General features: G+C 37.8%; 1 protein-coding gene and 1 long non-coding RNA gene across 3 annotated transcripts in view; one reads left to right on the forward strand and one right to left on the reverse strand.

Annotated features, from left to right (window-relative positions):
• CAMK4 (calcium/calmodulin dependent protein kinase IV) overlaps positions 1 to 16,786 on the forward strand; it is a 255,035-nt gene extending 238,249 nt beyond the window's left edge. For both annotated transcript variants that reach the window (XM_028849644.2, XM_028849646.2), the window contains 4 exons: positions 5,407 to 5,482; positions 10,514 to 10,640; positions 14,982 to 15,134; positions 16,201 to 16,786. In XM_028849644.2, the coding sequence (XP_028705477.1) occupies positions 5,407 to 5,482; positions 10,514 to 10,640; positions 14,982 to 15,134; positions 16,201 to 16,641 (797 nt within the window). In that variant the 3' untranslated portion in view covers positions 16,642 to 16,786. The remainder of the gene's footprint in view (positions 1 to 5,406; positions 5,483 to 10,513; positions 10,641 to 14,981; positions 15,135 to 16,200) is intronic.
• Positions 16,787 to 20,296: 3,510 nt separating this feature from the next.
• LOC144341513 (uncharacterized) lies at positions 20,297 to 24,635 on the reverse strand. The gene is made up of 3 exons (XR_013418482.1): positions 24,528 to 24,635; positions 24,301 to 24,380; positions 20,297 to 20,393 (listed from the first exon to the last, which is right to left on the reverse strand). It is a non-coding gene; the product is annotated as an uncharacterized LOC144341513 (long non-coding RNA).
• Between the last annotated feature and the right edge of the window lie 1,163 nt (positions 24,636 to 25,798).

Consider the following 25,798-nt stretch of genomic DNA (forward strand, 5'->3'; position numbering starts at 1 on the left):
TAAAGAAAATGTGATACACACACACACACACACACACACACACACCATGGAATACTATTCAGCCATAAAAAGGAGTGAAATAATGACATTTGCAGCAACCTGGATGGAACTGGAGACCATTATTCTAAGTGAAGTCACTCAGGAATGGAAAACAAAACATCAAATGTTCTCCCTCATAAGTGGGAGATAAGCTATTTGGATGCAAAGGCATACATATGATAGAAATGGACTTTGGGGACTCAGGGGAAAGGGTGAGAGGGGGATGAGGGATAAAAGACTACACACTGGGTACAGTGTACAATGCTCAAGTGATGGGTGCACCAAAATCTCAGAATTCCCCACTAAAGAAATTTTCCATGTAACCAAACACCTCCTTTTCTCCCAAAACTACTGGAATAAAAATAAAAATATCACAAAAACTGTTTTATACCTTAAAATGATTTTTTTCTTCTATTTTGTTTGGTTTGATAATGAGGTGAGAAAAGATATGAAGGACAGCCAGAGTGCTTATACCATTAAAAGATATATTAATTGATGTTTTTTCTTGAACTAAATTGAAAGTAGCCAACTTTCTCACCCTAAGGAGATCACAGATTAGTAGCATTACCTGCAAGGACATTTAATACTTAGGAGACTTGAAGCTGGGGTGCTAGAGCCTGAACTTTATTATAAAAAATCTTCTGGCTCTTGGTAAGGGCCTGTCTAGATTACTTGAGTGTGTTCTACTGGTTCTGAACAAAGTCAATGCCATATTAACTAGTAATTTAAAATATTAGGCTGGGTACGGTGGCTCACACCTGTAATTCCAGTACTTTGGGAGGCCGAGGCGGGCAGATCACAAGGTCAGGAGTTTGAGCCCAGCCTGAACAACATGGTGAAACCCCATCTCTATTAAAAATACGAACATTAGCTGGGCATGGTGGCGCGCGCCTATAATCCCAGCTACTCAGGAGGCGGAGGCAGAGAATTGCTTGAACCCTGGAGGCAGAGGTTGCAGAGAGCCAAGATCATTATCTGTACTCCAGCCTGGGTGACAAAGAGTGAGACTCCGTCTCAACAACAACCACAAAAAATTAGCTGGGCATGGTGGCAGGCACCTGTAATCCCAGCTACTCAGGAGGCTGAGGCATGAGAAGCGCTTGAACCTGGGAGGCAGAGGTTGCAGGTTGCAGTGAGCTGAGATCATGCCATTAGGCTCTTGTCTGGGCAACAATAGTGAAACTCCGTCTCAAAAAAAAAATTTTTTTATATATATATATATATTTTTGAAAGTTATTGAAAATGATATCTAATTGTGTCTAGGTATTTTGACTGTGTTTCACCCCAATTTTTTATGATTTTCAAAATAAGTTATTTTAAAAACAATTATTTTTAAGATAAATTTATTATGGATGGCATAAACACTTTTTATTCCTTTTGTCTGTTATCTTCACTGTGGGATATTTAACTTTTAACATGGCAAGTTTACTCACATTGCAGTACAATGCTTCACAAAGAAATAAATTGCCTTTGGAGAGTAAGGTTGCACCCAGTGCTGTGACAGATAGGTCAGAACTTGACATGTCAGGTATGAAAGTCCCTGTAAAGTGGATCCAAAAAGCAGTTTGTGGCACACTATTCATTTTCCTTAGAGTTCTTTCGCTGGGAGCTATTAGCAATGCCTAGAGAAAACACCTGACCCTTGCCAGTATGTGTCTGTCTCTGGTCTGCCCAGGGTGGTAGGGTTGATTTCACTGGAGCCAACAGGATGAGTCCCTACAGGGCAGCATGCACAGTAGCTGTTATAGCAGAAGAAATGAGAAAAGGAACAGGTCTACAGGTTAGAATACTTGTTCTTGTTCTCTCTTCTTGTTAAATGATCAGTAACACATCCTTTACTAATAATATAATGGGTAGCAGGTTAAAACTCAAAGTTAAGTTGGAAATCAGCTATTTGGATTCATTTACAGTTTAGAGGTAAAAAACCAAGATCCAGAAAATGTAAAAGACTCTCCCAAAATATTTCTATATTTATGTTTAAATGTCAATGTGGGGCTTGATAGCATTTCAGACAGGATAAGATTCACTGATGTGAAGACCTGCATGGAGAAGGACTAACGCATGTTGAATATGCATGCTCAATATGTGTGCATTCGGCCCCTTGACTGGAACAGCTCCCAGAGACAAAAATAGGCAATAGCAGCCCTCCTGCAATGGCAGCATAATCTGAGTTCCCCTTTACAAATGTAAGTTCACTGTCAGGGCTGTTGGGCTCAAAGACACTTTCTGTGGGGTACAGGTTGCTCCAGAGAATGAAAGCTAACCTGACAGAGTGAACGATGATAGTTGGCATCAGCCATGCCTGTTTCTTAATTTTGTTAATTAAACCTTAAAAGAAAAATTTTCTAGGAATAATTCACCTGTAGATTAAATAAAGCTTTTTGGCTGCAGATACAGTTCCTTAAAGGATGCGTCTTGCTGAATTGCTGTGTAGCGTGCTAGAATGCACACCCTCCTTTCACTGTACAGGCTCTTTATCTCATGTGGGGGGCACTTCAAAAAGTTTGTGAGAAAATGGTGAAAAGTGATGAAAAAATATAAACTTTATTTCTCAACATAAACTGCATCAAGGTCAAGACACTTTTGTAAGTGATAACACCAGCCATTTAGTCTATCCCTAGAGAACTGAGGATCCTGGGAATTTAACCATGTCAATGCAGTCTTTTTACATTATTAACTGAAAAAACAATAAGTGTTCCTTATAGAGATTTTAAGATAAGGAAACAAAAAGAAGTCAGAAGGAACCAAGTTACTACTGTAAGGTAGATGCCTGATTATTTTCTATTGAAAGTCTCACCAAATTGTCCTTGTTTGATAAGAGGAATGAGCATGAGCATTTTTGTGGTGGAAAAGGATTCTCTGGTGAATGTGTCCTGGGAATTTTGTTGCTACAGCTTTAGCTAACTCTCTCAAAACAGTCTCATATGAAATGCATGTTATTTTTCTTTGGCCCTCCAGAAAGTCAACAGACAAAATGCCTTGAGCATCCAAATAAACCATTGCCATGACCCTTGCTCTTTACCAATCTGCTTTTGCTTAGATGGACCACTTCCACCTCTTGGTAGCCATTGCTTTGATTGTGCCTTGTCTTCAGGATTATACTGGTAAAGCCATGTTTTATGTCCTGTTATAATTCTTTGAAGAATCGGTTCAGGATTTCAATCCCACTTGTTTAAACTTTCCATTGAAAGCTCTATTTTTGTCTGCATCTGATCTGGGTGCAACAGTGTTGTCATCCATCGAGTGGAAACTTTGCTCAACTTTTAATTTTTCAGTCAGAATTGTGTAAGCTGAACTCACTGAGATGTCTGTGGTGTTGGCTATTGCTTCTGCTGTTGCCAGTCCTCTTCAATTAGGCCATGAGCAAGATTAATTTTTTTTCTCAAAAATTGATGTGAATGATCTGCCACTATGGGCTTCATCTTCAACATTGTCTTATCCCTTCTTAAAATGAGTTATTCTCTTGTATAATGTTAATTTCTTTAGAACATTGTCCCCACAAACTTTTTATAAAGCCTCAATGATTTTGCCATTCTTCCACCCAAGCTTTACCATAAATTTGATGTTTGTTCTTGCTTCAGTTTTAGCAGAATTCATGTTGCTCAGATAGAGGCTCTTTTCAAACTGAAGTCTTCGCCTTTTTAGTGTCTCAAACTAGATCCTGTTTGGACATGTTATGACAAGTTAGTACAAGTTTATTTTGGTACAAAAAATTGTGAGTTTCATGCATAATTTTTTTATAATATGCATTTTCCATGAACTTTTTGAAGACGCCTCATATTTTATGTAACCCAGCTTCTACAGGGAAAAGAAACCTCTAATTGGAACATGATGAGAGTTAAGGGATAGTATGGGAATAGGTCAGTGGAACACCCACAGTATTCCTTCCTGTATGGTAAATCCAGAGTCCCATGAGGATAGCCTCCTTCCAGAGCTCACTTTTTTTCTTTCTTTCTTTACTTTTTTCTTTCTTTGAGATAGAGTCTTGTTCTGTTGCCTAGGTTGGAGTGCAGTGGTGCCATTTCTGCTCACTGCAACCTCTTCCTCCTGGGTTCAAGCTGTTCTCCTTCCTCAGCCTTCCGAGTAGCTGGGATTACAGGCACCTACCACCATGCCTGGCTAATTTTTTTTGTATTTTTAGTAGAGACAGGGTTTCACCATGTTGGCCAGGCTGGACTCAAACTCCTGACCTCAGGTGATCCACCTGCCTCGGCCTCCCAAAGTGCTAGAATTACAGGTGTGAGCCACCACGCCTGGCCCCAGAGCTCATCTTGATAGGCAACACTGAATGTTGACATTTCCAGTCAGCATGGACAGAGAATCCTGTTTACTTGCATTCCAACCCCCATCCCAGAGAATGTTGTGGTGTCCTCACCCCCAAGGCCTTCCTCAGGCAGCCATCAGCATTAATCAAGAAGCTCCTTCTTCGAGAACGCTGCTGGCACCTACAGCACTTGTGTTCAAAATCAAGAAAGGCCACTCTGGACAACAGGCCTGAGCTCTATTTCTCCATAGATGGTGGGGCTGTCACTTCCCCTTTTCTTCTGTTGTTAAATAGGCAAACAAATAACACCGTTAGTATTCAGGAAAAGTGCCTGGATCCAGTTAATTACCCATTTTCACAAATCTAAGGTAATAAAAATATAAAAGATACTGCTATTCTCCACACCAGGACTATTTTATGGCTGAGAAAGCCTTCCTTTTTCACAGCAGCAGGCAGAACTAATACAAGCCGCCTCACTGTGCACAGATAAGTTCCCCTTTCTCAGTTCATGACCTCAAGCTGATTAGGATCAGCTGCTCTCTGGAGACCTACATGCATCTCTCAATGCCAGGACATGTGCCAGGGCACCTCCTAGCTCCTGCTGCAACTGTCCAGACTAGATACTTGTCAACCCTCCTCACCATCTGCGCTGGTTTCCACCCTGCAAACTGTCAGACCCACACACTTGCTGACACACCCTGCTCCCAGCAGGTCTAGATCTCAAGGCAGCATAATTGTGACTTTTTTCTCCCCTCTTATGCTTAACTTTCTTTCTTTTCTATGTACAAAGCTCCCTTTGAAGTACTGTGTCTATTGTAGCAGAGATATAGCTCTATCTACTTGATTTGAGCAGTATCATTATATTCTGACATAGAATATTAAAGTTAATAGTGTTATTTTATGCATCCCAAACACAGATAGACTATAATCTCTCTTACTAAAATAGACATAAGTATTTATAGCTTCATACTGTGGTTTGGGGAGAGAAGATTGATTATAAAACTGTTCAGAAACTTTTTTGATGAATTTATTTCTTTCCCATTGCTTGATATTAAAATATAAATGTTGACTAAGCTCTAACACAATTTTCACTTTTTCTGCAGCACCTGAAATTCTTAGAGGTTGTGCCTATGGACCTGAGGTGGACATGTGGTCTGTAGGAATAATCACCTACATCTTGTAAGTGAAGAAAAGCAATATTTATGGAAACTGTTTACCTTTCTGTGACATTTTCTAGGTACCTCTAATTCTCATAAAAACCGTAAAGATTACTTTTTGCCTTTTTGTGATTTTCTGTTACATATTAAATGCAGTTGGTGATAGAATTTCCTGAAAATGAACATTGCCTTTTATTTTGTAATTTTCTTGAGACCAGAATTCTTGTCCAGGGCTTTCCTATGTCTATATCCACTATGTAATGTACAGCAGATTTAGGAAACAATTTATTACTTGACAATAGTAAAGAATATGAGCCCAAGACCACCTGTGTAAACTTGCTCTTATTTTACTTATTTGCATCTCATAGAAAATTATTAGACTTATTCCTTTTAAAAGGGCAAATGACTATTTAATTTCTTAAGCAATTCCAAACTGGTATATTTCTTATCAGGAATATTTTAAAAATATTTTAAATGCATTTTAGCTATCAATTTTGTTTCTTATTTCTGTTAGGTTTTCAAGGGTCTTAAATTTAACACCCTACACAAATTTCTTGGGAGAAAAATAAATGAGTGAAATATTTTAACCTCTGGTATCCCCAACTCCATTCCTGAGCTCCTGTCTAGTAAGAAAGAAGGAGTTTCATGAAATTTGCTAAAGACATCTTGGAACTGAAGGTGGTGATGAAAAAAAATCAACCAAATAGAAGAGCGTCTGAAGGAAGAATACTGTAGAACAACTGAAAAATAAGATATCGATGCTTTCAAGAGTTTAGTTCAAAACAAGGAGACTTAGTTGCCATTTAGAGAGTACTACAAAGTTAGTTGTTGGAATGCATAATATTCAAATTTAGAGAAATTTTGAAGGGTTTGAAAATAGGTATATTAGTCTACCTGGGCTGACATAACAAAATATATAGACTGGGTGGCTTAAATAACAGAAAGCTATTTTCTCACAGTTTGGGGGCTGGAAGTCCAAGACCAGAGTGTCAGCACAGTCAGCTTCTGCTGAGGACCCTCTCCTGGCTTGCAGATGGCCACCCTCTCACGGTGTCCTCACATGGTGGGGAGAGAGAGCAAGCTCTGTGGAGTCTCTTCTTATGAGGGCACTAATCCCATGAGGAAGACCCCACTCTCATGACCTCATCTAAACCTGATTGCCTCCCAAGGGTTCCATCTCCAAATACTATCACATTGGGAGCTGGGGCATCAACATATGGATTTTGGGATTGGAGGGGGGAATACAATTCAGTCCACAGCAGAAAGCTTTTAATTAAAGTTGTTTTTAACTTAATAGTAATCTTAAAAAAATTCAATGTCCTGGTGATATGGACTAGGAATGGGCTAACTGTGGTAGGGCCCACAGGCACGTTGGCAAAATCTAAGTTCACCTGATACACAATGGTTGATATCCAAGATGAAAAGGTTTAACAAGCAACTGATAAAATAGCCACCCACTAATATGTAATACAAAAAGATATTTTGTGTGCTCAATTCCTTGTGTCTTTAGAAAAGCTTGAGAGGGGCAGGGTGCAGTGGCTCACACCTGTAATCCCAGCACTTCAGGAGGCCAAGACGGGTGGATCACGAGGTCAGGAGATCGAGACCATCCTGGCTAACATGGTGAAACCCCGTCTCTACTAAAAATATAAAAAATTAGCAGGATATGGTGGTGGGCGCCTGTAATCCCAGCTACTCGGGAGGCTGAAGCAAGAGAATGGTGTGAACCCAAGAGGTGGAAGTTGCAGGGAGCCGAGATTGCGCCACTGCACTCCAGCCTGGGCAACAGAATGAAACTCCGACTCAAAAACAAAACAAAAAAAAGCTTGAGAGGAATTTGGAGAGGTAAAGAATCCTGTTTTTGTCCCCAAAACGTAGGTTTGCCCCTAAAGTAGAAATATACCCAATTTATGTACCAATATACCAACAATTGTTACATTGTTGAAATGTACTGGGAGGCATTAAGTATTAATGATATGAAAGAACTTTGAGAGATGGAAGTAGGAAATTAAGTTACATTTACCCAGAAAAATTGGAATGTGGAATACATAATACTTAATGATATCACTGACATGGGAAAATCAAGGGAAAAATATAATTACTTGAGAAATATTTTATTGTAACCCTGAAGATAGTTCTAAAATTCTGTCCTATCCCCTAGTCCATTACCAAATTATACAAACTATTTTTTATATTTCTTTTATCTTTATAAGCTTAAGGTAATTAATTAATAGGTTTAGTTGAAAGTAAGAGTGGTAGCCTTCAAAATGAAAATAACAGTGCTGCTTACAACTAATATTCTTTAGTTTTTGGCTAACTTATGTCAGGCCCTAAGCCTGAGGACGTTTTATTTACTCTGTAGTTCATTAATAATTGGTGAAGCCCACTGGCAAGGTTGACTGGCACATTTTCTCTAGTGGGTTGTGCCACTGGATCTCTGTATCTCCTTTATTGGATTGGTTTAATGTACACTTAGTGGCCTGCTGAGCACCTGAGTCTATGACCTCTAACATCTCACTCATTTCACCAGAGTGGCTTGGAGACAGACAGAGTAGAGTATGGAAAGTAACCAAATGGAACTAAAGATCCATTTTGTTAATGCTTCCTGGGAAAGTAAATCTTACAATGAAGCTACATTATGAGCTTCAGTCATATTCTTTCTTCTGTCTTCCAAATGTTGAGGCATTTGTGTTACCGATATTTGTCTGTACGTACATAAACTCTGGGGCTCTTTTTTTTTTTTTTTTTAATAAAGCTATGAATAGACATTGGATTCCTCCTATCAGTGTAAAGAACTCTGTTACCTCTTTTGTCCCTCTTCTTGTGGCTACTGCTGCATTTTAACTTCACTCTTTGCTTCTTTGTGTGTGTGTGTGTGTGTGTGTGTGTGTGTGTTTTGAGATGAAGTCTTGCTCTGTCGCCCAGGCTAGAGTGCAGTGGCACAATCTTGACTCACTGCAACCTGCGCCTTGGTTTCAAGCGATTCCCCTGCCTCAGCCCCCCGAGTAGCTGGGATTACAGGCGCGTGCCACCATGCCCGGCTAATTTTTTGTATTTTTAGTAGAGATGGGGTTTCACCATGCTGGCCAGCCTGGTCTCGAACTCCTGACCTCATGATCCACCTGCCTCAGCCTCCCAAAGTGCTGGGATTACAGCTGTGACCCACCGCGCCCGGCCCACTCTTTCCTTCTTAAGAGTTCTAGCTTGTCACCACCAGGCTATTGATATAGCCTTGCTATTTCTAAGAATGCTATTAGGCTGAAAATGAAGGCCATCCTATTTTTTCTCCCAGGAATTCTCGTATCTTTACCTTTTATACCTAAACCCTCTGCCCCTATAGGCAAAAGCTGCAGGACTGGGTCTTATGATCCGATCAGAAATCAGATAGCATCAGAGATTCAAACTCTCTCCTTTAGCTTTGAACACTACAGTTCTGCCCTAAGGCTTGAAGTTGACACCTTTTACCTCTGTCACCAAAGCACAAAGTCACTGACAGGACTGAAATGAGAGAAAGGGCATGTGAACCCTATAACTCTTGACTGGTCATTTTTGTCTCTAGATTTTCAGAAGGGGAAATATAAGGAAACTCCTACACTAAGTCTGGAAAGCTGGCTCATTCTCCATGACTAACTGCAACAGGCCAAATGTTTCTAGTGTTGTGGAGAGCAGGGCAGGGCAGGCAAGGCCAGACTCTCCCATTGTCAAGGTGAGGACATGTGTCCCATCTCACCTTAGGCTGCTCTTCCACAGGCAGGTCGGGAGTGGGATTCTCTGTGCAGACTGTTCAGTAGGGAAAGGGAGAATGCATTGGCCCAGGCCTCTGCACTGTCAGGCCTTGCATTTTTCTCACTGGCTCCAGAATATCTGGAAGAGACAAAAATTCTCCCAGTGGGACATTCTGTGAGCAAAAGGACATACGAAACTGCTTCGTTCTAAAAACTCATTTTATTAGGATGCACTTTAATGTTTCATGCTATGTGTAACAAACCTGCATGTTGTGCACATGTACGCTAGAACATAAAGTATAAAAAAAAAAAAAATTCATGGTGTGTACCAACCTGGTCAGCTTGAGGGAAGTCTTTGGGAAAATGTCTTTTATTCATCCTCCCTCCCACCCTCATTTTTTTTCAAATGCAACACATGCAACACATGCCCTGGCATGGGCTTTTTTAAGCAGTTCCCTCTTGGTCCCTACTGATTTTAGAACTTCCACCCATCTATAAACAGTGGACGCTTGGTGGTCCCAAACAACTCGCTTTTCCTTTCTCTCTTGTTAAGATGCCCAAGATTGTTCTCTGTCCCTTTTATCCCATTTTTCCCATTCATTTTTAAGCTGACTCCATAGTAGAAAATGATACAAAGAATAAGGTAAATTGAGGCTGCTCATCTCTTTGGCTGCATCTGGTGGCTATATTAATATTAAACATCTTTTAAGGTCATTCCCTGACAATAGTTTCAGCTCCTATCTTTGTTCACTCTGAAATCCAAACTGGAATGGAATGGAAATATCATAAAGCTTTATTCATTTCTATGGAGGATTTCATAGAATAGGGCAGAATGAAAATAAGTGAAAATTTCTTCTTTCCACTTTTTAATTTCTTTACTCTCAAAATCCCAGCTCTTCCCTTTCATACTAAATTGGAAGTCTGTTCAATCTCTGTCTGCCTGTCTGTCTGTCTTCTCAATACCTGTCAAAAAGTCCATGGAAAGGCTTTAGCATAATGTCTGTAATGTTAGCTATTATTATTCTTGTTCTTCTGTGTAATAAGAATTATAAAAATCATTATTATTATACAATAATTATAATTATTATTATAGCTTTTTGTAGAAATCCTAAGTTGGTTTTATATTAATTCCTACTTCCTGAGGACTTGATTATGTGTTTACACTATCAACAGTGAATTGTAATAAGGCAATTGCATGCTCGTGCTAAGTAGACTTGCTTCCATAGTAGGAAGCTGTGAAAAAGAACAGTCTTGAATTCCTACAGAAATTTGATGAAATATACTTGAGCTTTTAAAGACATTTTATTCTCTATATTTTATTCCTCTAGACTTTGTGGATTTGAACCATTCTATGATGAAAGAGGCGATCAGTTCATGTTCAGAAGAATTCTGAATTGTGAATATTACTTTATCTCCCCCTGGTGGGATGAAGTATCTCTAAATGCCAAGGACTTGGTAAGTGTAACCAAAACAAAATGAAACAAAATGAAATAAATTTATTTTTAACTAATTAATGGGCAGTACAATTTTTAAAATCTTTACCCTTATTAATATCATGTTTTCTTTCTATTTTAAAGTATTTTTAATAAAATTAGTTCATTAATACATTTTCCTTAGAGAATAAAAACTAGATATGTTTTTGACTCCTCACTAGTTGAATTATCAAAAACTACAATTACTACAGTATTAACGAGCTTTTAATACCTGATAAGTATTAAAACCTTGCTTATGAAGAAAGCTGTGCTGGGTAAATTCAAACACAGTTTACACAGAATTCTGTTTTAACATGGCTTGCAATTGCCTAGAATTTAGATATACTTCATTTCTTTTTTTTTTTTTTTTTGGGACAAGGTCTCACTGTCACCCAGACTGGAGTGTAATGGCATGATCATGGTTCACTGTAGCCTCCAACTCCTGGGCTTAAGCAGTCCTCCCACCTCAACCTCCTGAGTAGCTGGGACACAGGTGCATGCCACCACACCCGGCTAATTTTTAAATGTTTTTATGTAAATATGGGGTCTTGCTATGTTGCCCAGGCTGGTCTCAAACTCTTGCCCTCAGGCAATTCTCCCACTTTGGCCTCTCAAAGTGCTGGGATTACAGGTGTGAGCCACTGCACCTAGCCTAGATATACTTCAAGTAAAACAATATTGCTTCCTGAAATTTCATTCAAATTTATTAAAAATCCTGATAGTAACATAAGTCCCATTATGTATCATTGGCATTATAAAAATGTTCCACTGTGTTAATAGTTCATTTTGTTTGTTTGTTTTTACATTGCTTCTCACTTAAGTTAATACTGACTTAAGTCGTTTGTTTGCATTCAGGAAATCCATACCTTCTGAGGAGGTCACTCATTGCTTATAAAATAAAGAGGATGCTAACATGAGATTGAAACATTTATCATCAATCCACTAGAGAAAAACCACACGGACATAATCGAAAGCTGACTTTTGAATCATAGAAGGTTAGATGTACAAGAGGACTAGATGCCTCCTACGAGGCATCTAGATGTACAAGTGGACAATTATGTACAACATGCCTCTTAGATGTACAACATGCCTCTTAGGAGGCATCTAGTCCTCCTCTCATTTTAAAGATGAGAATGCTAAAGACCAGAGAGGTGAAATGATTGCTAAGGTCACACAGCTTCCCAGCAGAAAGACATTATTAGGGCTGATCCAGTTTTCCAGACTCCCTTTCCAGTGCTCTTTTTTCTTCAAGCATTTCTTCCTTACCCTCTGTGTTCCTTCATGGAACAGACTCCCTAAGGCTCATGGCTTTTCCAGCATGACTGGGAAGAGAAAGTCAGTGTGTGTGATGTGTGATATATAGATATGTCATTGCAACTCCTTCCTCAAGTCATACCTCATGCTCCCAAACATCCCTTGAATCCATCCAGTTCTCTCCCCTGGACCACTGCCCCAACCTCCTATCTGATTTGCCTGCCTCTTCTCATGTCTTTCTCAAATACAGTCTGCACAGGATTCAAAGGGATGGTCTTATAAATAAATCACATCATGTCCTTGTCCTGCTTTAAGAATCTTAGGATAAAATCCAAAACCCATAACAAGATCTACATGATGCTGCCTGGTCTGGGGCCTGCCAGTCTCTCCTGTGCCATCACTCACTTCACATCTCTCTCCTTTGCTCACTCTTCAGTCTAGTGCACCACATTTCTAGTTTATCATCAGCATATCTCAGGATATTGCCATGGCTCTTTCTTCTGCTCTGTAATGTTCTCTCTTTCTTCCTCCCCACCTTCTCCTCCATTACACATACACCCATACACACACACACACACACACACACACACACACACACACACCCAGGTAACTCTTACTCTCAAGCCCCAGCTGCCACTAGAGATCCCTTGAGAGGCATGGTTGGCCTTCCCCTTCAGTCCCTCCTGCCTACAGTTGCTTCCTTCTGCCAAAATCTTCCTTTACCCCCTGCACTCCCCAGTTCATAACAGTCATCATGTATATATTTAATGGTCCTCCCTAATTAGATTTTAAGCTCTGAGGCAGGACAAAGCATGTGTACCCAGACCTCAGAACCACATGGGCATATAGTACAGACTCAGTAAATGTTCATTGGATGAAACAATGGATCCGGAAGTACCCCATGAAGTTTTAGAGTCTGACACACCTGGATTTAAGTGCCCCCTTTGTCATGTCCTGGAAGTGTAACCTTGGGCTCATGATCTAACCTTGCCATGCTTTAGTTTTCTCATCTAGGATAAGTGTACCTATCTCTAGGTTGTTGTGAGAATTAAGGAACATAATCTATGTTAAGTAACTAATATCAACTAACTTAGTAATAGTACTCTTATTTAGCCTTCCTTCCATTTCTTTTCACCCTTAATAAATATTAAGTGAATAAGAGGGTTAGCTTTGATGTTCCTTCAGCTAGATCCCATGTTAGTTTATCACTACTTAAAACTTCAGAACTGGAAGAATCCTTGAGCTCCATAAATGTATACTTACTAAAAAAAACCCACATCTGTTGTGTCATTGGCAGAGACTAAGTGCTGAGGAGTTGGGGAATTGGATGTAAGGGGTACCACAGGGTAATGGCGAGGTTTTGAGTATGATTCTGACCTTCAGAAAGTTTCCTAACAATTCAGTTAGGATTGTTATCAATATCTTCAAATGTAAAGATTAGCAATGGTGTATATAAATTTTTGGTGCACATTGACTTTCAATAAATTCTTTGCATTTTCATGAGGAAGATAGTAATGATGAGGGAGAGGAGAAAAATGATTCAAAAATAAAAAGAAAATACCTAATTGTCAAAAATGTTGTAAGGATTAGGTCTCATTTACATGAAATTATTAATAGCCCTGTTCAACAGATGATAGCTATGACTACTATCAGATTTTTATTTACTACCATGCCTTCTTTCTCTTAACCATCCTGCCTTCCTCCATGTCCTCTCAGATTTTAAGCCTAAAAAGCCTCATGTCTCTGTCCACTACAAATCTAGCCCAGAAACACATTCTTTGCAGAAAGGAAGTGAACAGAGAACCAGATAGTATTTATTCCTCATTTGCCTTGCCACCTGATTTCCTTAGCCTGTGTTCACGTCTCCTTAGGTAATTAGAGGTAGAAAAGACCTGAGACTTACAACCACTCAAAGCTCCTTATTTTACACGTGAGCAGGCCAAGGTACAGAGAGAGTGACCGCCTTGGAGACGTCATGGTGTAGTGGCCACAAGATGCACTCTGACATACACAGACCTGAGTTTAAATACAGGCTCCATCAATTCCAAATTGTCTGACCTGAGGCAAGTCACTAACTCTTTCTGAGCTTCCCTCCTTCCCTCATTTATGAATTGGCACTATTAGTTCCAAATGATAAGGCTACTAAAAGATGACATGAGTTTTGAAAACCTTATATATGCATCTAAGAAGCAATTACAAAGGAATTAAAGTGGAAATAAGATTCTGTAAGGAAAGGGCCTGAGGGGGTGTCCACAGGCAATTCATATGTTTGTCTATATCTAGGGTCACAAAAGTAGCGAGCGGCATAACCAGGGCTTGAATGCACTTCCTGACTCCCAATAGTCTCTACATCATATCAGGTCACCCCTACTAAGCCCAGGATTGTGGATTATTTTATTTGTTGACCTTCCTGGCAATTTATTGACTGCCCATCCTCACAAGCAGTAGTAAACCTCCAAGAATGGGCTGCCATTGATTGAATTCCATTCTTTAAGCAAATCATGCCCTCAAGCCACTGACTTCCTGGATTATAAAATGATGTTTAAATTCTAGGCTTAGTCCTTCAAGTACCCTCAAGGGGTTAGAAAGAACTGTAAACCCCAAGATAGAAACATACGGTAGTATTCCGTAAGTGCTGGGATACTCTCCCTGTTGTTTGCCATTTAATCCCCACAGAAAGAATGATGGTGCATGAATGATTCCATTCTGTTACCATAGAGATGTACTTTAAGTTCTGAATTCTAGGTGAATGTGAAATGCAGCCCAGAATTATTTTGCTTGTTCTGCCTTAAAAGAACTTCCAGTCCACAGGCAAGGGAGGAGCTGTTTCTTGACTTCTGTTGGAAAGCCGTCTGCTACTTTGGGGGTATATGGCCCTGTCTTCTCAGACTCCCTCAGCTACTGCTACCTGAAGCCATTCCTACCTACAGTAGGACTTAAACAATTTTTTTCTAACATGTATTTAGTGGTACTGCTGGGAAATAGAATAAGACCTGCAAGTTTGTAAGCTGAGGGCAAGCCCAGGTCATCATAAAAACCTCACTAAGTTTATGGTTCTTTATTATTTCAGGTCAGAAAATTAATTGTTTTGGATCCAAAGAAACGGCTGACTACCTTTCAAGCTCTCCAGCATCCGTGGGTCACAGGTAAAGCAGCCAATTTTGTACACATGGATACCGCTCAAAAGAAGCTTCAAGAATTCAATGCTCGGCGTAAGCTTAAGGTAAGATAGCATATATTTTGTTTTGTTTTGTTTTCAAAAAAATTATCTCCTCTTGATCTATCAATAATAGTTCTAACGTTCTTCATCTAATACTATTATTTATTTCTTAAGGCACCAGGGCAAATCCTGCTTTGAAATTCCAATAAGGCTGACACAAAGCTACTTAAGTTTTCTTATACTCTTATAAGGAATTCATGATTAATAAAGGGAATTTGTTTTAGGTTGATATTTACATACCAAATATATTATTGCTGCTTCTCATCTAATTAAAGTGTACTGCTTAAACAGCATTGTTCAGGAAAAACTGATATTCAGAAAATTGTTTTCTTTCAGAATATGTAAAACTTGGGAAACAATTTTTGCAACTATATTTACTAATATAGATAAATAATTTACTTGACAAAAATTTAAAAAATTAAGTGATATAGTAAATTACTTATCATTTTATATAGTACCTATGGAATAGAGATTAGGAGCTTTTCTATTACATAACTGTGTTTAGGACTAACTATGTAAGTAGAGGATCTCAGAGAGCAGCTAGGAGTCAGAGTAAGGGTCCTATGCCGCCATTGCTTACAGTCTGATACAGAGTAAACAAATCTGAAAGGTTCCATGGTCACATTAATTATAAATACCCCAAATTAAATAGTCTTGACTTAACCTAGGATTTCTCAAGCTAGTTTGATTATGGAACTCTTGTATCCCCATGATGACATCCATATGGTAAAAACTAATAACATCCACAGAACTAGTGTTCCATAAAACAAATACACTAGGAAACACAGTTTAAAATTTTCAAAGATTGGTTAGTCACAGGTAAACACACGTACTCAGGCTTTCAGTTGTCCAGACGGTTAAATACACTAATTTGTATTTAATTAGAGATTAAAGAGGTTTTACTGTTCATTCTCCAAATTTTATTTTGGCAAACATGTAGGAATAAGGTATTTTGAAAACTTTAAAACTAACCTATAAAATAGAATCCCTAAATGCAAAGCTGGGGTTGAGCTCTGATTTGAGGTGTTAAAGCAGAGGTAACACTTGACACTCTTCTGTTTCCAATCAGGCAGCGGTGAAGGCTGTGGTGGCCTCTTCCCGGCTGGGAAGTGCCAGCAGCAGCCATGGCAACATCCAGGAGAGCCACAAGGCTAGCCGAGACCCTTCTCCAATCCAAGACGGCAACGAGGACATGAAAGCTATTCCAGAAGGAGAGAAAATTCAAAGCGATGGGGCCCAAGCCGCAGTTAAGGGGGCACAGGCTGAGCTGATGAAGGTGCAAGCCTTAGAGAAAGTTAAAGGTTCAGATATAAATGCTGAAGAGGCCCCCAGGATGGTGCCCAAGGCAGTGGAGGATGGGATAAAGGTGGCTGACCTGGAACTAGAGAAGGGCCTAGCAGAGGAGAAGCTGAAGACTGTGGAGGAAGTAGCAGCTCCCAGGGAAGGGCAAGGAAGCTCTGCTGTGGGCTTTGACGTTCCACAGCAAGATGTGATCCTGCCAGAGTACTAAACCAGCTTCCTTCAGATCTGGAAGTCAAACACCGGCATTTTATGTACTTTGTCCTTCAGCAAGGAAGGTGTGGAAGCATGATATGTACTATAGTGATTCTGTTTTTGAGGTGCAAAAAAAATACATATATACCAGTTGGTAATTCTAACTTCAATGCATGTGACTGCTTTATGAAAATAATAGTGTCTTCTACGGCATGTAATGGATACCTAATACCGATGAGTTAAATTTTGCAAGTAAACACAACATAACACTTAAAAACATACATTTTCAGCAACCAGTGGCACATATTTGAAGTGAATAGTAGCAAATTGTTTTTGCTTTGAAAACCTAGCCATCCTACATCCTTTGGATTTCTTCACAAGGCAGTAATTCCTTTGAACTACTGCTTAGCTAATATTAGGCAGTGCTAAAAGACATGTTCCCATAAGTTTTACAACATTTTACTTTTTATCATTGATGTGTTCAAACTGTTTACAAGGAGATGCTTGTAGATATAGTTGTACATATATGCAAAAAAAAAAAAAAATCTACTTGCAATGGTAAGAAATTGAAGTATCCTTTAAAGGCCATGAAGCCATATGTCCCTAAAGCTTGTGTGTGCAGAATGCTTTATTTTATTCTTATTTATATATACTATATTAATAATAACCAAAATGTTCTAAGATTCTGCCATTTTACAACCCTGGAGGAAGTAATTTACAAACTCATGCTGAGTTTCATTCTTTCCTTCACCTGCTCTCCAATAAGATGACTTTCTGATAGACAAAGCTTAGGGCGTAATAAAGAAACAGGGAAGAAAAGAAGGTAAGACTGTACTTAAACTGATGAAGATAAGATTGATTCCTTTTCATTTTCCAGATAAAATTGTATTTACTCATGAATTTATACAAATTTACAGATAAGAACATTTTAATGCATAAAATCTATAATTACCAAGGTTCAAATATTTACAAAAATCTATTTCACAGGTTACTGCCAAAATGTCTTAATAGAGTAGGAATAATATTCTGTTATAAGATTATTAATTATTGACTTTAATAGAGTAAGAAAACATTATTCTTTACCAAAGCTCTTTTTTAAATCCAATTGATGGTTATCGACACATATCCCTTACAAACTAAAATTCTTTATGAAAAGCTAGTATGTCTTTTTCTCATATTTGGAATGAAAGTACCCACATTTTACAATGTAGTATTGAGAATGTGCCTGCCAAGAAATTTAGCACAATGCAATTTATTTACCTTAAAAAACAAACAAAAACAAAAAGAAAAATACTGATTTCAAATCAGTCTCTTAAAAAGCTGGAACATTAGACCTAGTATTTTATTATGATTTTTCCCAGAATAAATATAATTTCTCCTTGACTTTCATAGAAACACTTTCCCCTTATAGAAATTGCACTAAGTATCTCCAATTTATTTCTAGTTTGAGTTGAAATGAATATTTTATCAGATTAATTATGTGTCTATTTTTGGTGGGTTAATTTTAAAAAGAATTCATTTTAAAAAATAATTATTTTCAGAGACCAAATTAAAGACAATAAAAAATGGCTATCACATAAAATTCCTTATTAAAAAAAGAGATCTTAAATTATGTTGGCTCTCCCTCAAAACTATTAAATTAGACAATGAAATTAAAGCTCCAGGTTGTAGAGGCTGTTGGACCTCAGTTGACTTTCTTCTTTTCAATCACAAATCTCCCTCTACTACTATTCTCATGGGAAGGAAACAAGGTAGGACTTCTTATCTTTCATAGTTTAAGAATCTTAACAGGTCACTGATACGGAGCCCTGAAGAGGCACATCATCTGGGCTCAGAAGATTATTTTTTGTTTTGTTTTATTTGTACTATCTAGTAGAGAGCACTTTTCTTATTCCCTCTGTCCTTCCTTCCTCGTTTAATTATTCCGTCTCAGAATTCCCATGTTGTCCATTATAAGGGGCTCACTGTTTTTAACCTTTAAGAATGCCTTCTTTATTAAGCATTAAGATTTCCATTTAAGAGGATCAATTTCCTGTTGTACTTTTTACCACGAGACTGAACACACACACACGTATGTATTGGAAGAGCAAAGAGAGGGAAGGGGGTCTTGTTAGAAAGTGGCACTTAGCTGAAAGATCAGAACACATCATTCCTCCCTGCTGACCCCCATACTGTTCCAAGGGCAGTTGTTACATTATTCCCACACTACGGTAGGGCTGACTGCATTCATTGGCCCTGTGAACTATAGAAACAACATTGCAAATACCTTGGCCAATGTGTATCTTAGAATTTACTCATTTAAATGAGCGCATATTACCACTCCTCGACATGAGTACTCAAGAGTTGAGGATAATTCCCTCTATCTTTTTAAACCTATAAACTACATTTCTAAAAAATCAATGGGAGTTTTAAATTTTGACTCATGTTAGAGATTAGATTCTGATAATGACTATATAGTGACTAATTTCGTTGTTTCAGTAGGAAACAAGTCAAACTTTCAAAAACGTTGGTCATTTCAGTCAAATTATTCAAAGATTTCATATATATACATCCTAAGTTAAGATATTTATGTTAACATTTTTGAAAGAACAGTCAATGTTTATATTGCTTGTTAAAATGGAGTGTATTGTCTATTTCAAAGATTACTTAGCTAAATAATAGTAGACAGAGATTTAATTTAACAAAATACTTCATTACATCACTCCTAATTGGCAATATAGTCACAAAGCAAAATAATTAAAATTTCAGCAAAAAATAAATTACATTTTGCATTTTAGAGCTAACAATTATCAAGTTACATTATCGGTTTTTATTTTGAGATAAGTTCAGATACATAGCATAAACTAGGTTTTGTTGTTTTTTTCTTTTAACTATGAAGGACAGTCTTGAATTATTTCCCCCATTAACAAAGTCTAATTGGAATCCAGTATTTTTTTCTCAAACTAGTTTCACTTGTCCCAGAACACATAAATAGGTAAAAATTAGAATAATATGGTTGTAGAACTTAACTGTCCACAAGTGCATTATATAAATATAAATATAATGCAAGCACATGTCATTTAAGATTTTCTATTAGTCACATTTTAAGAAAAATAGATGAAATTATAGTATTTTTAATCCAATTCATCCAAATTATTCTATCAATATATAGGTAATATTAAAATTTAATGAGATATTTTGAATTCTTTATTTTTATACTGTTTTCAAAACCAGGAGTGTATGTTAGGCCTTTGGTACATCAAGTGCTCAATAGTCACATGTGGCTAGTGGCTACCATATTAGACAGCACTGGTCTAGATACTTTTTATTTTAAGCAAAGTGACACTTGAAGTTCTATGCTTAGATTTAAGTGGCCTGTTTTCACATTGAGGAGCTGGTGGGAGGCCAAAAAGAAAGTGTTTCAGAAATGTTACACACTGAGTAAAAGCTTATTGACCACTCCTGCCCATTCATGTGCTTCAGAGGGGAAATGATTCCTAACATGACTTCAAAGAACAACACTTTCCTGGGCATTACTAAATTATCTCCTGACTAATCCCTCTGATTCCTGATGGGCCCTGGAGTCTTGACTACAGCCTAGAGTCTCCTGAGTACTGCCATGATGCCAATAGTATTCTTGCTTACCAAAATCTACTGTCAGCCAACCATGTGTCTTCATTCAGGAAGGACTGCACATAGAATCCGATTTTGAGGCCTGGATTAAGCTGCATGCCATCCTTGTATCACAGGCAATATGTCTTTCTGGAAATCTACTGAACCATCCGAAATCTGCATGATGAAGATTGCGTAATGATGGTGATATCATGCCAGTTATCCTCAAAATGGGAATATGACCATTAGCTGGCATTTTTAGATTTCCTTAGAAGGGTTTAATCAACACTGCCATTACGCATGGATTTAACACAAGACTTTTGAAAATTTTTTACATACTGATTTTAGAATAATCCTCAAGGTTCTATAGTCATTTTTAGTGGAAGACTTAAAAAGAAAGGAACAATTTTTACTGTGACTTCAATTTCATAGTATTTTAAACATATTTTGTAATTCGGAATGTTTAGCAATCCCTGTGTCCTGTTTCACATGCATGGTACCTGATAGTGGGTTGCCTATAGGCTGAAGATTTGGAGAGAGCCATTGTGTTTCATAAATCAGTTTTTATTGCACAGAAGCAGCTGGTTGTATTTCAAGTTGGAAAAAGAAAAGTAAATGCCAGAAAAGGCAAAGGATAAACTTAGTAAGTCATTTATTTTGTTTTAGAATTGTTTTTGCAAAGCAAAATTTTTTTTTAAAAAGGCCAACAAAGTGAATCAGCAGTAGCATTTTCTTGATGAAGGTTGACTCAATGTATAATTAACAAATATACATAGCAGAGTCAATCATAGTGCCATTATGTCACTTATTTGTCATTGCAAAGTATTCAGTCTTGTTGTCTAGATTTACTTTAGATGGTGCAAAATTTCCAGACAGTAACCTATGTAAAAGGATTTGTAATTTCCTTATAATTCCTGCCTATTAGTCCATATTCTAATTTCCTTATGTTCATCACTGATGTGTTCCTGATCAGGGTCATTGCTAGTAGTTGAGCATTTACTGGTTGAACACTGTTTAATGGTTAGATGTTATGTGTGTCTGCATTAAAAAAAAAATGTACATGTTATTTCATTATTGGTATTATAATATTCATAACCACATGATAAACAGAAATGTACTCAATAATTTCCTATAAAATTTTCCAAAGTGCTTTTATTCCCCTGACACACTCAGGGTGAATTTTTGGCTCCTTGGCAAAAAAAAAGAGCGAGACCACTGGAGAGAAATCAGCCAGCCACCCACGGTAACCAAGTTCAGCATTTCCTCTTTCTGTATTTTGACCAATATATTAAGAGCAAGTTTTGTCATTATTACTCCTTGTGGATATTACCTGAGATCAAATAATATAATCTCAGCTCATAGAACTTAGCCATTTCTATACTTATCTTGGAGAGCAATAACAAACTTGATTAATTTATGTTTGGTTATTTAAAATTCCAACTTTCATAAATGCTCTGTGATGTACTCAAGACAATTGGATTGTGTGATATTAACTTCAAGAACTCAGTCTGTTCCCTGTCATCTGGATCAGAGGTCCACCAGGGCAAAATAGAAGCCTTGCCGAGAAAGTGAACCATCTTACTCTCCTTTAAAGGAATCAGATATTGCTCTAGAGAAGACTCCAGGCATTGACCTGGTTGAGCTCAAATGAGCCAAGTGGGAGAAAACCTCTTCTCATCCTCTGATTGAAAGTGATACAATTTGAATATTGGTATATTGTCATTGGTCAATAATGGAAAAATGAGATTCCACCAATGGGTTGCTCCTTTCCTGTCTTGGTTTGCTATGCCTTATCCCAGATCAGTGTTTTGTTCCATCCCTATGGCCATCAGGCTTGTCCTCTAAAGCCCTGACAGGAGCATCCCAGACTGGAGAAATGCAGGGTATTTGTGGCCCAGAATTTTGTTTGAAACTCTAAACAGCAATGCTAAGACTGCAAAATTACACTATTCTAAACAGTTGTTTTCAGCTTATTTTGAAGATTGACCTGGAAAACACATGGATATAGAATATACACATTTAATCTTTGCTTGTGATTCACTGTGTCAAAAATGACATTTAATTTTCACTCTGATTAATCTTTATTTTCAATTTAAAAGATTTCAGTCTACTTAAATACAAGACTTTATATTCCAATTTTTGAAAGCTAGTGTTTTCCCTAAGCTCTCTCTCAACTCTGACAGTTTGTGAATGATAAAAATTTACTAAGTTTGTCCTTTCCTTGATTGATGTAGAGCAGTTCATCTGTTTTGTAAAGGTACAATTAAGTATAACTACAGGCTGGGCATAATGGCTCACGCCTGTAATCCCAACACTTTGAGAGGCCGAGGTGGGTGGATCACCTGAGGTCAGGAGTTTGAGACCAGTCTGGCCAACGTGGTGAAACCCCTAATACAAAAATTAGCTGGACGTGGTGGCACGCGCCTGTAACCTCAGTTACTCAGGAGGCTGAGGCAGGAGAATCTCTTGAAGCCAGGAGGCAGAGGTTGCAGTGAGCCAAAATTGCACCACTGCACTACAGCCTGGGCAACAAGAGTGAAACTCCATCCAAAAAAAAAATATATATATATATATACATTTTTGATATATATGATTATAAATTGAACACTATCGTCTCATACTGCCTCCTTTTAACCTATTTGATATGCCTACAATACAGTTAATATGCAACAGTATAGAGAACAAATAGCATATTCATAATTTATGATTGTTTTTCTGTTTATGTTACCCGTAAGTCTCAGTAATATTTTAGAAGTCCTCTATAAGCCAAAAGAATGTTGTAACATGTCCATTTATTAAGTAGTTAGGCCTAAACATTGTAATACTAGTCCATTCCATGTCCAACAGATGTTGCTGTGTTTCCTTCAACATTTTTAAATGTGAGTTTAGTGAGTGGGTACAGCTGAGTTGGGGTTTCAGTAATTTCTTACGCCCAATAAACTAAAGGTATCAGTAAAAGGGATTATTAGTAAACAAATTAGTTATTTATGCTCTTACTTGTTTGAATGTCATTCATTTTATCTCTCATCTTTGAGATACACACATTAAAACTTATGTGCGTATTTTTTTAAAGAGTAATTTCCACATAATTCCCCAAGAACTGAACTCGAATTTCCAAAAAACAGTTTTCAGAACTTAAGCAACCTATGATTCACAGAGCAAATCTACCAAAGCTCCATTTTTATTGGAACACAGGCATGCTCATTTATGTACATATTGTTTGTGGCTGCTTTTATGTTGCCAAGGCAGAGTTGAGTACTTTCAACAGAGGCCATATGAACCACAAAGCCTAAAATGTTTATCTGGCCCCTTACAGTAAAACAATGACCCTGGGTTTTCATGGCACCCCAATGCCTTTTTGGTGACCTGCAGGAATACAGATTCCTATATTCCAATTTTTTTTTCCTCCTTAGCTTAAGGTTCGTATTCCCATTTGCTTCTTAGGAAGTTAGGAAAATCTTGTTTTATGTTGCAGATGCTCTCACAACAGTAATTGTGCTGGAGATACAACTTAGTGAAATTTTCCTACAGAACTAAAAACTCAAAATTGAATCACTCCTGAAAAAAAGAAATTTAGAGTATGAACTGAGTTGGTTGAGAGTGGAATTAAAAAGATTTCTAGCACTTTGAGCATGTTTTAGAAATTTGATCCTTACATTTAAAATTATGTAAATGACGTCTTTCACTGGCATTTGCTCACATTTAAGTCAATCTACAGCTGTTACTTACTAAGCTAAGAAATGAGAAGATCACTTTGGTTCTGAATCTCTCATAATATTCTGAAGTAATTTCTATCAGTTGAATTTTCATTAATCATTTTAGGAAATATGTTTTATTTTGTGGCATTATATGACAACGACTTTCTCATCAATAGCTCAGGGAATACGCAAACAGCTCTTTTATGTAAGAAAGCCACTTTCTAATCCCCACGCTTTCCTGAGTGTTACAAATTTCATTTCTTTGAAAAGAGAGGGCCTGGAGTAAATGCTTTCCTTTGCTTTCCTTACATATTTAGAAATCCAAGAAGGGCCCTTGTCTTGGTCTATTTCTGTCACAGAGAAATTGATCATTCCAAAATACCTACCTTAAGGGAAGCTAGTGACCGAGATATGGAGAAAAACACAGGTGTTCATGACCTTTGTGTTTCCACTTGACTTTCAACATCTGTAACCAAAAGGTCACAAATGAAATATTGAGAAAATGCAATATCAACTTATTAGGAGTACCTAAAATTATCTCTAAATAACATACTGTTTTCTTTAAACTACTGCAGCAGTCAATAATATAATATAGCCACTAGGATATACTCACTGTAGAACTCAGAATAAAATATATGAATCATCTGCTAGTCTTCATGGTTATGTGTAGCAGAGACTTTACTGGAATGAGAGAGGGGAAAGATAACAAAATATAGATTAGGATTCCACATTCCCCCCTGTCCATCTTCTTGATTGCTCAGTTTGAAGACACTCATTGATGGACAAATACTTTAGAAATGAATAGACTAAAGCCAATAGCTAATGTTTCTCCCAGAAACAAAACAACATAGTTCAGGGCATATTAGGCCTACATCCTAACCACACTTTAAGGAAGTGATTTCCTGCTTCCCAAGGAGCAGCCCACTCTAGGAACCATTTTCCCAGTAAACTTGCACTGAGAAACTATTATATGCCATGGAGGAGTCAAAGATGAATTAAATCCAATGCTATCCTCCAGGAGTGAGCTTTGTAGTTGGAGAGAAAAGCCAACCTTACAGATAAACCTGTACATATACCACCTATGCTACATTTAGGAATGGAATAAGGAATGGATAAGCCCTAGGAATGGAAAGAGGAAAAAGCTCCCTTTTGCCAGGAATGATGAAGGAAAGCTTTATGGAAACACAGGTTATATATGAAAGATGGGTGAATCTTTGCAGGTAGGGAATAAGTAGGGGGCATATCTGGCTGAGAACCGGCCTGATCACAGAGTGGAAAAATGAAAGGCAGAGGTGAAGGAATAATACTAAATGTGAAAGGCTGAAATACACAGGGAAGTGTTGCCAGTGTGCAGCAGAATCTCATCTTGTGCAAAATTGAATTAGACATACTTCCTTGCTTCTTTCTTATTCTGGGTAGGTACACGTGCAGCCTTTCCTCAGAGCATCTAGCCTGACATACTTGGCTCATCTGCTGTGCTTCTAAGCCAAATAAAAATCATCAAACACATCGAAGATATTTTTGGGAGTCACCAGGTTAACGCAAAGCCTCAGTCACTGAAAGGAAAAACTGCATTGGCCAGGTCCCCACTGACAAAACAGAGTAAACGATAGTATGATAGATAATTTCAAGTTTTGCAAGACTCCAATTTCTGAAAAACGTCTCGTGACTCCAAAAAATCATGTACTTCCTAAAATGTTGCCAGTGGAGGACCAAATCAAGTTATTGCTGACATCATTTTTTCAACCTTTTCAGTTATTTGACCTGAATAGGCAATCCCCCAGGATTTCTGATTGAATTCTACCTGAAAGTTTAGATTTCAAAAGAGAACCTGTAGGAAGCTAAGTCTCAGACAACAAAATTTAAAACCATCAGAACTTGTTT

This window comes from Macaca mulatta, chromosome 6 (genome assembly GCF_049350105.2).
Source record: "Macaca mulatta isolate MMU2019108-1 chromosome 6, T2T-MMU8v2.0, whole genome shotgun sequence".
Classification (NCBI taxonomy): domain Eukaryota; kingdom Metazoa; phylum Chordata; class Mammalia; order Primates; family Cercopithecidae; genus Macaca; species Macaca mulatta.